The sequence below is a fragment of the Athene noctua genome, chromosome 4, assembly GCF_965140245.1.
Source record: "Athene noctua chromosome 4, bAthNoc1.hap1.1, whole genome shotgun sequence".
Classification (NCBI taxonomy): domain Eukaryota; kingdom Metazoa; phylum Chordata; class Aves; order Strigiformes; family Strigidae; genus Athene; species Athene noctua.
Genome location: NC_134040.1, coordinates 33,140,846 through 33,157,593, shown reverse-complemented (window position 1 = coordinate 33,157,593; position 16,748 = coordinate 33,140,846). Strand labels below are relative to the sequence as shown.

General features: G+C 48.3%; 2 protein-coding genes across 7 annotated transcripts in view; both read left to right on the top strand.

The window, feature by feature from the left end:
* The window catches only part of SEC31A (SEC31 homolog A, COPII coat complex component), a 47,674-nt gene extending 42,031 nt beyond the window's left edge, over positions 1–5,643 (top strand). For all 6 annotated transcript variants that reach the window (XM_074904912.1, XM_074904913.1, XM_074904909.1 and 3 more), the window contains 2 exons: positions 2,644–2,715; positions 5,029–5,643. In XM_074904912.1, coding sequence (XP_074761013.1) covers positions 2,644–2,715; positions 5,029–5,208 — 252 coding nt within the window. In that variant the 3' untranslated portion in view covers positions 5,209–5,643. The remainder of the gene's footprint in view (positions 1–2,643; positions 2,716–5,028) is intronic.
* Positions 5,644–16,375: 10,732 nt separating this feature from the next.
* The window catches only part of SCD5 (stearoyl-CoA desaturase 5), a 32,616-nt gene continuing 32,243 nt past the window's right edge, over positions 16,376–16,748 (top strand). The window contains exon 1 of the mRNA XM_074904907.1: positions 16,376–16,610. Coding sequence (XP_074761008.1) covers positions 16,460–16,610 — 151 coding nt within the window. The 5' untranslated portion in view covers positions 16,376–16,459. The remainder of the gene's footprint in view (positions 16,611–16,748) is intronic.

The window sequence follows — 16,748 nt, the reverse complement described above, 5'->3', positions numbered from 1 at the left end:
CTTCCTAAAGGCTGCTTCGAGCAGCAATGTGTAGAAAAGCCACAGGATGTGGCAATGTGGGGCCAGAGCACAGCCCAGCTGCCCATGCACTTTGACTGTGCCTGCAGCCCTGATTTCGGGCAGAGCATGATGGTGCTGTTTATGGTCAGGGAATTAACCCATTGCAGCCCCCTCTGCTTCTCTCCTCTGGAGAAGAGGGTTGAAGTTGGTGTTTTGGTGTTGATTGTTAGAATTTTTCATTTTATTTGTTTACTTATAAAACCTTCAGAAAGGGCTGCCCTTCCTTTTGTCAAGTCATCACTGCGGAGGCATGCCATGTACATTTGCTTAACTGCTGCTTACAATTCAGAGCAGGAAAGAGCTGATGCTATGCTAGGTCTGAGCCAAAGCTCACATATATGAGTATGTGCCTCAGATTTTGATGTGTTATTTATGATTTCTGATGAGAAGTTCCTTTCAAAAGGAAACAAGGGGTAGCAGAGAAGTGGAAGGTTATGATCTTTAATGTGACGGCTGGAACTGGACAGGGAGATCATTTCCTGTGGCACTCAGCAGTTTGTGAATGAGCCATCTGTCTCAACACTTCTCATTTATTTCCAGCGGTTGGTAAATAACATGCTACCCCAAAGCACAGGTGCTGACTGTTCAGCTCGTGCCTGCCATGTGCTGAGAGGTGGATGGTGAAAGATGTAGTGTGCAGAGGAGTTGGTGTGCTAAACATGCTTGGTCAGCAGCACAGACTGGGGCTCCCATTACAGTGACTGTTTGCTAAGCTGTCCGAGGGCTCCATGGCAGCGGCTGTGGAGTATATTGGGTGCTCGGTGTCACCCCTGTCTCACGTCCGCTGGACAGTTTCAGCTGGCTCTGTAGTTTAGATTTGGCATTTCCATGTACTCACCCATGCACTCCTTTACAGAAGCTTTTCGAGGCCATGGACCTTTCTTTGGACAGACTTCATAAGGTTCAGTCAGCTCAAAATCCTTTCTTTAAAGGTTAGGCTGTAGAGTGCAGGGATGGAAGTCATACACTGCCCAGACCCCTTGACCTTTTCTTCCTCTGAGTGCCCCTCCCAGACACAAAGAAAGCAAAACCCTTCAGTTCACATCTGCACCCAGGAAGAGTGCTTTTCTGCTCTGACAACACATTTTGCTTGCTTCTTAAGTCTCTCTGATTTTCTTAAGCAGTGCAAGGGTTTCCAGCACGCAGCGCTGAGGCACAACCCTGACTGTATACATGTTACTGTCAGAACAACACAAGACACTACTCAGTTCCTCTTTTCCCCTTCAGAATGTAGTAGCAGGAAGCAAAGAGTGAGGAGAACAACCAGTCTGCACCTCTTCTACCTAATGTGCTTTGCCTGGAGAGATGTCCCACTGTTTACTGAACACAATTTATTCCTCTTTGCCGTAGTTGACCATCTGTAAAATGAAAATAGCATGTACGCTTTTTCACAGGCTTGGAAACAAATGCTCTGAAGTCGTGTATCTGAGAGTGTTAGCCAGTCCAAAAGAATTAGCCAGTTTCTTATCTGCTCCTCCTGGGGTACTTTTACCTTGTCTTGGTTCCTTGATGACATAACTACTGGTGAGGGGTTTTCCACATGTGGCCTGCGATCCACATGCTATGTTCTTCTTCATGCCCTTTGCCATCTAAGCAGCTTTCCCTGATTTCTAGCACAGCAGGCAGCCATCAGTCTGACTTTACCTGTAAAACAGTATTCCCACAAGCTTTTTTATTTTCTCTCTGGGCAATTACTTAATCCAGGGAAACATTTCCAGTTGTCAGGGGAAATGGCCCTATCCTGACTGAAGATGGATTGATGTGTGTACTCATTTAGGAGGAAGTTCCATCACTCTTGTGCACTGATGCCATTTCTACCTGCTTTTAACCACCACCTTTTCCATGCTTCTGTAATTGTAACCTTGATGCTTTATTACTGCTTCTATTATTCTGTAGCTGTTTAAAAAAAAAAAAAGATGCTTTTTTTCCAGCAACCACTGTGAGCACTCCAGGTGGAATATACTGAGGTTATTTTAAGAGCCTTTGGTGGTAAAATAATTCCAGACACATCAGTGAGTGGTTTACTCTGTATAAAACCATGGAAGCACAAAGGATCTGTAAGGACAGTTTGAGTTAGGCTATTAGTTTTTCTGTTGCCACTAAAAACTTACAAACTCAGTCGGGGTTTTACTCATCACATAATGAAAAATATCGTTAGGATTTGCCATAAATGATGAGTGAGTTACGCATGCTTCGAATTCAGTGACTGCGTGTGTCCTTAAGCTCTCATGGATGTTGCTGGATACTTGATTCCAGTAATAGCTGGATAAAGTTATCATTACGCTTTGCCAGTGAACTGCAGAAAAAAAAATGTGCTGCAACTCAGGATTGTCACTTTCTGTATCAGCTGTACCAGTGGGTTTTGCAAGTGACCGGTGGCTTTTGGGATGCCCTGCTACAGTCACATCACATGATCTTTCCTAGCAAAATCAGAGGAGAAAAGCACAGAGCAAAGAATTCAGATGATGTGTTAGAAAGGTGTTCTTGAGAAAGGAAGTTCATGTGCTGTGTGAACCTCCTTTCCAACGATACCACATTAGTATGGGGTTCTTAAATCATGGTGTGTTAATGTTTCTCTTGCAGCAAACCAAGAGGAAACTAGATGATGCAAATAAACGCCTGGAGTTTCTGTATGACAAACTTAGGGAACAGACAGTAAGTTCTGTTTTACTGGGTTTTTATTTTTTTCCCCCCTGTCAAATATTGCAGGTATGGCCAAGAATTTCATCAGTGTGTGGGCCCTGCAATATGTAACAGGTGCTTGCTCTTTGAAAGCATGCTTCAAACCCATTTATTGTATGTTTGCAGGCATTTCCCAGGAGTGGCTGGGTAGAGTGCTTGGCTCCAAGTGCCTGTGTGGGCTTTACAGTGTTTTGGGGCCATGCCATGAGTCTTATGGTGCTGTGCAGGGACCACATGGAGCTGTAGAGCAGAGGTCCTTGCAGGAGGCTGTTTTGCTGATTAAGGATACCAATTAAACTTGGACATCATAGTGAAAAGAGCAGGCGTATTTACTGGGGATAACTAAATAATGTAACAGAGTAATACAGAAAACATGCAATAAGAGAAGACAAAATAGTGAACTTAAAGCAAACAAATAGGAAAATACAGGGTAATGCATCAAATCATTACTACATGAGAGAGAGAAAGAATAGTGATTAAGAAAGATCCCTCACCACTTGCATACTTTGCCATCATCCAGCCCTGCAGTGACTGGGCAGCCCCGGTTACAGCGAGGATTTGGAGTCCGTGTCCCGGCAAGTGGGAAATCCTATGCGGTGCCTCCACCCGTAGGTGAGGCATCCAGAGTCACTGTGAGCGGGTCCAGCCTTATGTACCCCAAAATCGGCAAGCCAGAATGACTGGCACCTTTGTTTTGAATGGAAACATCTGGTTTCACTCTCACATTAGATTCCCCAGAGCCTGGCAAGGGCTCAAGGGAGAAGCTAAGGGAGCTTCCCTGCTTATCTAATTGATTTATGAGCAAGGTCACACATCTGGTCCCAAGGCCAGACAGCTGGCTCCATGGCCCTGGTAACTGGCCCTCACACAAAGAAGGATAAAGATATATTCAGGATAGACATGTTTTATGATATCTAAGCTACATCTTCCATTAACGAGCATACATACTTCACTAATGATTACATACCAAGTTACCAACTTTGGCTCGGGGCCTGTTGTTCAGGCTTCAGCACTTCAACACCTTAGCACTTTTTACATCAGCAGAGGTGGTTTGTTATAACCTAGCACAATACCTACTAGCACAATGGTTATCAGTTATAAAATATACAGGATTCATCTATAGGTCAGCTCTGGCTTGGGCCTGTTGTCCAAGCCTTGGCTCTTCAGAGGCACTGAGTGAATGCACCAGGAGGGTCCCTTTGCCCCGCTCCCAGCAGGAAGCCAGACACATGCAGTCTGAGGTCAGAAAAACCCCAAATGTATATGTTGGAGGCTCACTGACTTCATTGGAAGGCAGATGTGCAAGTACTTTTTGAAGATCTGACAGTTTTTCCAAAGCCTTCCAGGATGTCTGTGGCAGAATAAAGGACTAGGCTTAGATACCTTACTACTTTAGGATTAGAGTGGTCTAGTCCTGTCATTGCAAGGCTGTTTTGCCTGTTATCAGGCCTATCATAAAGGACACAGCCAGCATAAAGATGAACCAATAACCAATTTGTATTTGATACAAAAGGTTCAGTACATGGGTGAGCACTGGGGGTACAAACAAGTCAGTTTATACATAATGGACATCAATCCCACTGACCCCCAACCACACAACCAACAATGGGTGGAATAAATGGTGACATGCAGTCTCCCATAGAAGGGATGGGAGACAACTGAGTCAACAAGCCAAATACATAATACCAAGGAAGCCACATACTGAATCTCTACACAGCCTGCATTTACAAAAGCCAGACCTGACTGGAGCCCAGTCCCAGGGAGGCAGGAGGTCCTTCCCCAACAGGGAACTCTGCACAGTACCTCTATCTCACAGACAGACACTGCCCCTTCCTGCAAGTAGTCCCAGCTTTTATCCCTCAGTGGGACACCTGACCTTTGTTTACTCAATGCAGGACACCTGGGGCTCCTTTACCCAGTGGCTCTCCCTGCCAGGCTGGCCACACCCTGGAGGGAAGCCTGAAGGCAAACTCATCACCCCTTTGTGAAGGGCTGTGGGAATCACCCATATGTCAACCTTCATTTGGGGCTTGGGGTTGAAACCCCAGCATTTCAGGCATACAGGAGGCCACCTTTTCTGAGCAATTAGCTTTACCCCAAAGGCATAAAAGCCTGGTAGGCTTTCCATGTTCCACGGCAGATCTGCCACCTCAGGGAATGGCATCCAGGGGCAGTTGCCCCTTCCTGAGAGCCAGATGTTACCCTCAGAATTTCTGTTTTTCTAGCACTAGTGTATGTACTGGTTTTTTTTTTTCTGCTGACCCACCTTGCCTGGCTTCCTTGCAGCTCTCTCCAACCATAATTAGCGGTTTGCACAACATTGTGAAGAGCATCGAAACCCGCAACTACCAGGAAGGACTGAACATCCACACACACATCATCAGCACCAGCAACTTCAGCGAGACCTCCGCTTTCATGCCTGTTCTGAAAGTTGTCCTCACCCAGGCCAACAAGCTGGGTGTCTGACATCACCCTCCATTCTGCAAAGCCTTGACGGTTGCTTTTCCAAAGAAGTGCATTTCTACAGCAAACATGCAGGAAATGGACCAAATCCTAGTCCTGATGGCATGTCACGGTAGAGCGCTCACAAATGGCATTACACTCTCCCTGCAAAATACTTTGTTCTAGGAGGGCCCTGGAGCCCTGGTGCTTTCCTTTTTATTTTAATCGTTTTCCCATCCCTAATTATTCTTGTCTACAAATAGTATATTTAATGGATGATGCCCCATATTGTCAATTTTTAGATGCATGTTATACGGCTAAACGGTGGCTTTTAATAACAGATATATGCATTAAAACAAGAAGATAGGTTGTGTATCAGACCGTAAAACAGATTATTCCCTTCCACCCCACTGTTCCTTATTCACCAGATTAAAGAGTCTGATTGTTCTCTTAAGTGTATTTGGTGTTTCATTTTATGAAGCTGCTTGCACTTCTTTTATTACAATTTACATGTTAAATAGCTTAATTTTGCACTGGAGCAAATAAGCAAAATAATGGCTAATGTGATTTTTTTTCAATAAATGTTAATTTATTAAAATGTGTTTTTATGAAGTGCAGCTTAGTAGAGTACAGTGGGGTGGTTTTCTGTCGTGTCCTAGGCATGAGGATGTTTTTTTCTCCATGCTCATCACTAAAAGCTCTCTTAAACATTTATGTTGATGTACATTTCCAGGAAAAGTTTAGCAAGGATTCTGAACACATCTCCATGTGTTTTTATAAGCTAAGAGCAGAAATAATGCAGAGTGGTTTAAGTCACCCACACAGAGACACAGGTATTTAGTGTGTAAACAAGTTGCAAATTGTTTCTTCCCATCTCCTGACCCCGGGGATTGTTGCATCTGCTGCGCTGGGAGACTGTGGGTTGGGTCAGGGGAGTCTCCCAGCAGCATCCTGTCCTTTCCAAGAGCACAGCTGGAGTTATCCTTAAGTTTTAAAAATTTGAAACAGTGCGCCATGAATAGCAAGTAAGTCTAATCAAAACAGCAGGTGGAAGAAATGTCCACGTTGTTTTTTTTTTTTTTTTTTTTTAAAAAAAAGGCATTCTGCCTGGGAACTACTCTAATATTGGTGCCTGTGAAATGTAGGTTTGGCCATACATAGTGCAAGAAATATAAATACCGAGGTAAATCGGTGCTGGCTTATGTGACTTAAAGTGCTGATGAGTTACAGATTTGTCAGTAGTGTTGTGTGAGCTCAGAGGGAAACTGAGCATCGTGCAGCCACTCACTCCCCCCCACCCAGTGCTGGGAAGGGGAAAATAAAGAAAAAGCCTTGGAATTGGGATAAGGACAGGGAGGGGTGATTCACCCATTACAATCGGGCAAAAGAGGGATCTATTAGAGGAAGATTAAAAGAACATCAATTTAATAGAGATGTTAACAACAACACTTAACAGGCAGAGTAGGGCCATGAGAAGCATTATCACATCTTGAAAACACCTTTCCCCACTCCTCCTTTTTTCCTGAGTTCAGATTTGCTCCTGATTTCTCTTCCTCTGCCACCCTCAGCGGCACAAGGAGCAGGTAATGGGGGCTATGATCACTCCTGCTGCTTCTTTGAGCTCAGGAGGTGGGGAGGATGACTTCAGACATTCTTCCCCTGCTCCAGTGCAGTCCCCCTCTTGCAGTAGGCAGTCCCTGCGATCTTCCTGCCCTGTGAGTCCTTCCCACAGGTCACAGCCCTTCCTGAGCCACTCTGACGTGGGTCACCCTGATGTGTTCCAGTCCTCACAGTGCTGAACTACAACAGTGGGGGCTGCTGCTTCCTTCACAGTCCTGGTTTTCTTTGGGCACAGACACCTGCTCTGGTGTGGGGTCCTCCATGGGCTGCGGGTGGGTCTCTGCTCCCCTGGTGACCTCCATGGGTGCAAGGGGGGCCCTGCCCTCCCAGCACAGGATCCAGGGGGGGTGCTGCAGCGCAGCTCCCCTGCTTCCTCATCCTTTCTTCAACTGACCTCAGTGCTCACACAGATGTTCTCACAACTCCCACTCCTCCTCCTCTCATGTTCCCCTTCTCAAATACGTTATCACAGAGGCGCAGCCACTATCACTAATTGGCTCGGCCTTGGCCAGAGGAGGGTCCAACATGGAGCCAAGGGAGCTTGAGAAGCTTCTCACACAGGGGCCACTGCTGTAGCCCACTACCATAAACCCCACCACTCACTCAAAAGCCAGAAGAGTCAAACAAAACAGCTCCATTGAGCTTAATTTTACTTCCTTTCAAACATTTTCTGACTTTATAAGCTTTTATAATTGGTGAACATAAAGCTTCAATTTGGGAGTTGCTTTGTTTCAGGAATTTAAAAAACAATTTGAATAATTTTCTTCCCCTTGATCTAGGTGACAGGTTTCTAAGCAGTGGATTGTATTCTGCTCCTGTCATTTGGAGGTTTGCAAGTATCCTTTATCCATCCATGCCCTTAATAAAAACTCCTTACCCAGCAGGCTCTGGCATTCGCTGAATCACATCAAAAACATGAAGTATGTTAGGGCTGCCAGAAACTGGTAATAAGGAGGTGGCAATCAACCTCAGTGGGAAAAAATTCAGGTCACCAGCCCTGCTCCTGATTGTTGGGACCACATTTAGTAAGTATTTTGCAGCACTACCTGAGACAAATGAGAATGGCAACAGCTCTGTGTGCTCCACCTTTCCTCTTCTGAGAATGCTTCTGCAAGCTTGGAATGAAAGGCTGGGGCCCTGACAGTGCGGAAGGCAGGAGGGAAGGAGCTGCACAGAATCAGAAATGTTGCCACCTGCAGTAAAAGCAGAATCTGGATAGTTTAGCAGCCCAGGATCTCTGCACATGTGGCAAGGACGGTGGCACTGAACTTCGGGATTGATGCCTCCCTCAGAGCAAACAACGTGGTCTGGCCAGAGAAACACAGACCCCTGTGTCTTGAGTCAAGGTGAGAAAGAACAAATTTTAAAGGAAAGAGCACATTCAAAGGTAAATGGGAATAAAAAAACCTTAGTAGTGTGAAAAGCAGGTATGCTGGCCTGGTCTGATGTTCAGCATGGAAAGTAAAATAATATCAGTAATTTGGGACCTAACTGGCGGATGGGAGGTGCTGTATAAAGGCTGGAAGGGGAATTCAGAAGCTGGTCTTGCATATGCTCTCACTGAGCGTTTTTGGGAGTACTCCGGGACAAGAAGCAGGAGTGGCGGCAAGTGGCACTCATGATGGGCATGCAGATGGTCTGCAGTTTGGTGGTGAAGTTGGCTGTTCCTGGAGGTAACAACCAGGGAAGTGGCAGTGGCAGAAGCTTTATAAAAGCCAAGGAATGTTTAATTGGTGTTGCACAAGCCTTTGAGCGACTTCTGTCCATGTAAAAGAGGATGCCAAGTGAGAAGGGACTCGGCGAGACATGCAGACATCAAGGACCAAAGAGTTTGCTTAAGTGGAAGAGACTAAATAAAGTTTGCTTGTTCACTAGTAAAGAGCATGAGGGAACTGGGTTGATTGGAATGAAGAGCAGTGTTAACATGAGAAAAAACATGGTATGAGCTGACCATGAGTAAGCTTGGTTTGGAAATTGAAGTGCTCAAAAAATGAGACCACCAGATCAGAGAGAAACACTGGGTTTTTTTGGAGGTGAAAGTATCTTTGCGTACTGTGATGCTGCACCACCAGCCTGGACACTGTACACCAGCAACAGAGTAATCTAGCTCTCCTTGCTGAAAGGAAAGTATTAGGAAGCATTTCTTTGCAGAAGGAGTTGTTGGGCATTGGAATGGGCTGCCCAGGGCAGGGGGGGTGTCCCCATCCCTGGAGGGGTTGAAGAGTCAGGTTGACCCAGCGCTGAGGGATCTGGTGGAGTTGGGAACGGTCAGGGAGAGGTTCATGGTTGGACTGGAGGAGCTTCAAGGTCTTCTCCAACCGAGATGGTTCTGTGATTCTGTGATTCTGTGAAAGCTGTCCTCCACCTCAACCTTCCTCAGGAGCTCAGGACCGAGAAACTGCACTGCCCAAGCACATAACAGGAGTGGATGCGAAAATTTGCTACTTCTCTCCTGACGGTAGCCAAGATGAATAATAGCTAATCAGTTATGCTGCCATCTGTTTATATCTTCAAGGAATGCCAAGCAATTAGCTACCCATCTGATGTTATAAATACAAATGGCCATCTTCATTTACAGAAGGTGACAAAGCCCTGCCAGTTTACGCTGGTAAAGGAATTTGGCCCCAAATAGCCTAATTTTGATGTCACTGAGCAAAAAGAGATTTATGCCATGGCATTAGCACCAACCAAGCTATTGCTCTTTGCGGGGTCCCAAGGCTTCAGGTCTATAAGAGAAAGGGATGGAAGGAAATTCTAAGATATAAAATGTAGCAGCATGGGTGTTGTCCAATGGCAGGTGACATGAGGAGGTGTCTTGCTACCTCAGCAATTGCCATCAAGGCAAGAGCACCAGCAGGAGAGTTTGTGGGAAAGGGCGATGGTAATGCAGTTCTGTCCTGCTGCCGAGGGGGTGTAACAGGGGCAGTACTGCACAGCAGGCTGGCTGCATGCAGAACCTCTAACTTAAAGTACTTGAGTGAAAACCTTTTTCTGCCTGTAAAGCTCTGTAATGGTTTTACCGTGCTTTTGCTGGCAGAAGTCCAAGGTCAGCATTAGACATGAATGTTAGAGATTGTCTTTTAATCACTGCATTGTTTCTAGCCTGTGCAATGTTTGAATCTGATTTGTTCTGTGTTGTGCCTTTTGGATAACATAGTTCGCTAACATACAGACTGGGAATGTGGGTTTACTGTTTAGTAACCATGTTTTCTCTGACCAGAAAGGAGCATATGCTAGATTGACTGGGCTACTGAGAGGGAAGGGAGGGGGTTCTTGCTGCTATGGACGTTTCTCTCCCAAAAACTATGGAGAGGAGAGGGTGTCCTTTGGGAAGCATGGCAGGGACAGCATGCAGAGCGGTGGCACCATTCCACAGAGTCCTGCAGACCCCTCAGCTCCATCCTCACCCTCTCCATCATGCTGGTCCTTTGCTTCAGCAGCACAAATCCCACCATGTGGTTAGCCTGGATGAACACTCTGTTATGCCTGAGAGGGGAAAAAAGAGGAGTCCCTGGGGCAGATATTTCCCTCCTCTGTCCTCCCCACCATATCTGCAAACCCGTAAAGGTTAATTCACTGTTCAAATCTGTGTTAGGCACCCATTGCAAAGTCAGGGCAGCATGTATAGAGCCAGGCATGGCTCAAAGCTAAAGGGAAAAACAGGTTTTACATGGCCAAACGTCTGCTGCCAGCTGATTGTGCCTCCCCTGCAGGGGATGCTGAGCATCCCACCAGGGTGCCTGGTGCCGAGCTGAGTAGCTCAGCCTTGAAAAAGAGCCAAGACCACTGTCAGGGTATACTGAGGAGTGTAATAAATAATGTACTGATACCATGAATGCTTTCAACGTGTCCAATCTTAAATGTGGAAGCTCAGGGTAATCTCCCAGCCTTGATGTGCTGTATGCTGAGCTGGTCATTCCCATGTTTCCTCTGTCAGTCCTGCAGATCAGACAGACCCATCATCAAATGGCCAGGCAGGACTTATGGATACATTTCATGCAACCCCCGCTCAAAAGAAGGTAAATTGATTAAAATTTGTAGCAGCTTTAGAGCTCCAAGTTAGGCAGAAGAGAGTCTAATTAACAGAGGATTTATTAAGGAGCACCCTAAAAAGGCAGCTGCAGCTGACCTCACCAGTAAGTCTGTGCCTGCCTGGACAGCACAAGGGACACTTCTTGGGAACCTGTTACTCAACTTCTTTGCTGGGGTGCACAAGAAACACTTAAATACATAAATATTTAGCACATATTTCTTGTCCCTCTGATGTGTTAGGCTTTGTTTCCTTCTTTACCACTTAAGGCCTCCATTTGAACAACACTTTGGGGTCATTACTTCATTTCTCATGGCAACAGACAAGAAAAAAAAGGCCACTCTTGCCAACTTTTTAAATAGCTCTGTGCTGAAACAGTGGTAGCAGGCAGCAGTAGCATTAAAATGATACTCACTCCGTTCTCATGAGCTATTCTCTACCTTTCATTGTCACTGCCCTCTTTCTTTCTTCCAGGTGGAGAATTCTAGAAAAATGTTTCAAATATACCAAAAACAGTCTTGGGTTTAATTACATACTCCCTGCTGATTCGCTTGCCTCAGGAGGTGTAGTTAGTAATTAATTAGCACAGCAGACGGATGCACTTTGTACTAACATCACTCATAGAGCCGCTCTCCCCTGCCTCCAGGCCCCTGTCACTTAGCAATCTACCACCAGGAGTCGAGGCCAGTGCTGCACCAGGAGCTGTTTGGGGTGGAGGTGACTTGGTGTCTGCCTGCCACTCCCCTCTACACTGCTCTCAGACCCTGCCAGGAGCCTCACTCTGAATAACTTTGTGCGGCTTTCTGAAGGCTGAAGGGGTAACATTTTCAGGTCAAATAACTAAGGAAGGATAAGTAAACTGGAGGAGTTTCACTAAGGGCAAATGCCGGGGGCTGCACTTTGACCACAACAACCCCCAGCAGCGCTACAGGCTTGGGGAGGAGTGGCTGGAGAGCTGCCAGTCAGAGAGGGACCTGGGTGGGTGATTGACAGCCGGCTGAACAGGAGCCAGCAGTGTGCCCAGGTGGCCAAGAAGGCCAATGGCATCCTGGCCTGTGTCAGCAATAGCGTGGCCAGCAGGGACAGGGAAGGGATCTGACCCCTGTACTCGGCACTGGTGAGGCTGCACCTTGATTCCTGTGTTCAGTTTTGGGCCCTTCACTACAAAAAGGACATTGAATGACTCGAGCGTGTCCAGAGAAGGGCAACGGAGCTGGTGCAGGGTCTGGAGCACAGGTCGTACGGGGAGCGGCTGAGGGAACTGGGGGGGTTTAGTCTGGAGAAGAGGAGGCTGAGGGGAGACCTCATGGCCCTCTACAGCTCCCTGAAAGGAGGGTGCAGAGAGCTGGGGATGAGTCTCTTCAACCAAGGAACAAGCAACAGGCCGAGAGGGAACGGCCTCCAGCTGCACCAGGGCAGGGTCAGACTGTCTCTGAGGAAGTATTTCTTGGCAGAAGAGGTTGTTGGGCATTGGAATGGGCTGCCCAGGGCAGGGGGGGAGTCCCCATCCCTGGAGGGGTTGAAGAGTTGGGTTGACCCAGCGCTGAAGGATCTGGTGGAGTTGGGAACGGTCAGGGTGGGGTTCATGGTTGGGCTGGAGGATTTTCCAGGGCTTTTCCAACCAAGATGATTTCTGTGATTCTGTGAAATTCTGGAACTATGCAACGTTAGAGCTCAGTTTTTGATGTTTCTTAAACCTTTGTGATAATAAAATATTGTAAAACTCTTCGTCTAAGTCATTGCAAAGCCCTTTGAGCCCTTTGCAGCCTCAGCTTGAGAGTAGCATCCCAGCCTAATTCAACTCAGTCAGGCAAAGAGCCTCTAGGTCCTGTCTTATTTGTCACGAAGGCTTTTTGGTGGGATAGGCATCACCCTGACAAGCTACAGCTGCCCACCCGACAGTGCCATGCAGAGCACAGCACAGTACAACAGGCAGGGGCTGATCAAAGGCTTAAGTGGTTCCCCCTGTGCTACTGTCACCACACAGACTGGAAGCCCAGAGAGTCGAAATGGTTCTGAGATCCCCTCGGGTTAAAAATGTGAAACGACACCAAACAACTTCTCTATTTGTGGTAGAGAACAATTTAAATTTAGTGAAGGATAATAAGCAATATGGTCTTTTATAAATCTAGGGGGAGGGGAGGGAAGGCAAGGCAAGGCAGGGGAAAGGCAAGGGGAAAGGAAAGAGGAAATGAAAGAGGAAAGGGTCAAAGCAATCTGGATCCAGCATTTTCTCAGGTCTGGTTACCCTGAATGGTGGGTGCACATGTATCCAGCTTCAATTGTGGGTGCACACACAGCCAAGTTTTTTGTTGCCTTTTAAGTTCATTGTATCAGCTGATTAGCATATCTGCTCACCTTTAGTTTTTCCTCTGGTCCTGCCTTCATGCTTCTGGAGCAATCATCTGGCTTCTGGGGCAGAACTGCTTGCCTCTTACCAGTCCATGAGCAATGATGCATGGGGTCTGGCATACACAATGGAGCCACAAATGGCTACGCGACGGAGCCACTGATAAATGGTTGGTTTCCCTCAGTCCGTGTTTCCCCCTTTGAGGCTCATCTAAGGAGTCTGACAATGCAACTGCAAGGCAGTGGGGGCTGCTGCCTTTAATACACTCCCACTTCCTTTGGTGACATTCCTTGGACTAATCCAAAGGCCACAGCTTGTCCCTGAGGTTTTCTGTGTTGATGAATGTTTGAGGAATTTCTTCCTTCAGTTCCTTAGAGCTACCCTACGGAAAGTGAGAAATAAAGGTATGCTTTCTCTGTGGGGCAGTACCTAACCCCAGCAGCAACTCCACAATGTTTTCAACTGGAATAGGAAGCCCCATAAGATTTAGGTCTTTGTCCTTTGGTCTTGCACTGGTTATGTGACACACCGTTGAGTTGGCAGAGAGTAACCTGTAACCTCCTTCCTCCCAGCAAGACAAAAGTGTCTTTGCAGCACAGAGATGTCTATACCCATCAGCAGTAGGAATTTGCCAGTGAGGTATTCCTAGACCCATGTCACAGGCAGCATTTCTCACCTCAGTGCAGACAAGCCCTCTCTCACTGGGGAGTCTGCAAGAGGATGTGTGTTCATTTGCAGGGTGCACCAAAGCAATACTCGAAGCCTGTGCCTATCTGTTAAGTAACCTGGTGCAGCCTTTCAGAGAAGAATAGAATAAGGCTACAGAGTAGAATCATCTTGGCTGGAAAAGACCTTGAAGATCATCCAGTCCAACAATTAACCTCACCCTGACCGTTCCCACCAGATCCCTCAGCACGGGGTCAACCCAACTCTTCAACCCCTCCAGGAATGAGGAGTGCTCCCCTGCTCTGGGCAGCCCATTCCAACGCCCAACAACCCCTTCTGCAAAGAAATACTTCCTCAGAGACAGCCTGACCCTGCCCTGGTGCAGCTTGAGGCCATTCCTTCTCGGCCTGGCACTGGTTCCTTGGCTCAAGAGACTCATCCCCCGTCTCTGCAACCTCCTTTCAGGGAGCTGTAGAGGGCCATGAGGTCTCCCCTCAGCCTCCTCTTCTCCAGACTAAACCCCCCCAGTTCCCTCAGCCACTCCTTGTAAGACCTGTGCTTATTTCAGAGAGGTCCAGAAAGGCATGCTCTGCCCCAGGGGGAATCACACACTCACATGCTGCCCCTGAGTGGATTTGAGCCCTGAGTCCAGTCCTCTCTCCCATCAGTGAGATTTGAGCAAGAGCTGCTGAGGCAGACAACAGTGGGAGACTCATGATAAGTCAGTTAGCTCCTAAGATAGCACCAAGGGCTACATACAGGTCACCGGGACCACAGCTAAATGTTAGGTGCCTCCTTCACCTGCACAGAAAAGGCATTACTGCAGCAGAGGAGGCCAAACTCAGCGAGCAGACATCACGACAGCAGAAAGTCCAGCTGGGATCGGCCGCAAAGGCAAGGTGTACACAGAGGAGAGCATGGCTGTAACCTTTCTCTCCAAACACCACGTCAAGTTCTCATTTCGGGCATATCTGCAGTCACTATACCTTCACCATTAAGGGCAGCAGACAAAACCAAGAAGTTTTCAGATCTCTAAACTACACTCAAGCATTTTTTTTTTCAGGCTTGCACACCCTTCACTTTTAAAAATATGAACCCTGGAGTGTTTACTGAGAAAATCTCCTTTTGCGTTTGTTGCTATTTTGGTTGCAGCTCCTCAAGTTTCTTCTCTAGGCAGTTCTGGCTCACTGAATATTTTTTAATATTATTTTTTACAAAGGGAAATAAGAAGTGAGATTTGAAAAGTTTTTTCTTTGCATCTCTGGGTACTAGGAAGACCTCAGCCTGGCAGTCCAGATCTCTCTTTGTGGCATGTAGTCCTGGCATCATGATCTACACAGCCAAGTAGCTTTTTAAAAGATATTTTCACAGCATCATGTCCCAAAATGTGCTGCTGCCCACAGTCACTGCAGTGATCCTGGGACAAATACTGTCACTGAAGCATGGTGATTTCTGAGGCCAGGGGAACAGTGGTGAGCTCCACTCTTGAATGACACTCTCAGAGGGGTGACTTTGGTCTGGCTTGGGCTTCATCTGCTCCTCCACTAGGACCAGCTGTAGGGACCCCTCTGATCCCAGGCATGCTGGGTACAGGATGATGTCCCCCCATCCAGTTTTGCTGCTGCACTTGACAAGCTTTCTCTGCATGGGACTGGCTTTGCTAGTGTTGTCCGAAAAGCGGATTCATTGCCTGGTGTGCAACAGGTCAATAACCACACACTCAGGAGAGACATTGCTTATTTATTTTAGGGTTGTGCAAGCCTAGGTGCTCAGTGGTTTCCCATAAGTCAAGTACACCAGTGGGACTTCTTGCATTGTATTTATACACAAAACTTGCAGAGTTGGTAATTTTCCAAGTCCATCCTTTTTATGATTAGTTAGTAATTTAAGTACAATTATAATACTGCTGACACAACACTTCTACTATTATGCATGCTCAGGGGAAGGGTCTTCACCAGGGCACGGTTCATCTTGACCTACAGGCAGGCTGTTTAGTGTTATGAGGGTAGTTCAGCTAATGATACACGGACCTTGAGTCTGCTTGCCAAGTTGGCAGTGTACCCTCTTCCAGGTCTAATGACTGGCTCTGAGGAAGTATTTCTTTACAGAAGGGGTTGTTGGGCGTTGGAATGGGCTGCCCAGGGCAGGGGGGGAGTCCCCATCCCTGGAGGGGTTGAAGACTCGGGGTGACCCAGCGCTGAGGGATCTGGTGGGGTTGGGAAGGGTCAGGGTGAGGTTCATGGTTGGACTGGAGGATCCGCAACGGCTTTTCCAACCTGGACGCTCTGGGACTCCGTGATTCCGTGACCGCTGTGGAGACCGCCGCGAGCTCTCGCGCGGCCGCTGGGCGGAGCCGGGGCGGGGGCGGAGCCGGGGCGGGGGCGGAGCCGGGGCGGTGCAGGCCGTGGCCGCCATTGGCTGTCGCCACGCAGGGCCGGCGGCCGCTGCCCCCGCCCCGCCCCTCCCCGCCCCGCCCCTCCCCTCCCCGCCGCGGTGCGGGGCGCAGCCGGCGGCGCGGGAGCTCTGTGGGGGCGGTGGCGGCGGCGCGGCCTGGCCTGGCCCGGCCCGGCCCGGCTGCTCCTTTGGCCGCGCAGCGCCCCGCCGGCGGGATGGCGGCGTCCCGGCGGGTGGCGAGCGCCCCGGCGGGCTGCAGGCAGGCCATCGTCTGGCGCAACGTGGTGCTGATGGGGCTGCTTCACCTTGGCGCCGTCTACGCGCTCAGCCTGGTGCCGAGGGCTCAGCTCCTCACCCTCCTCTGGGGTGAGTGTGAGGCGGGGCGGAGTAGGGGGGGGCGGCTTCCCGGCGGCCGGGACCACGGCGCGGTCCCCGCCCGGCTCGGCTCGGCTCGGCCCGGCCCGGCCCGGCTCGGCTCGGCGGGTTCCCCCCGCCCGGAGCCGG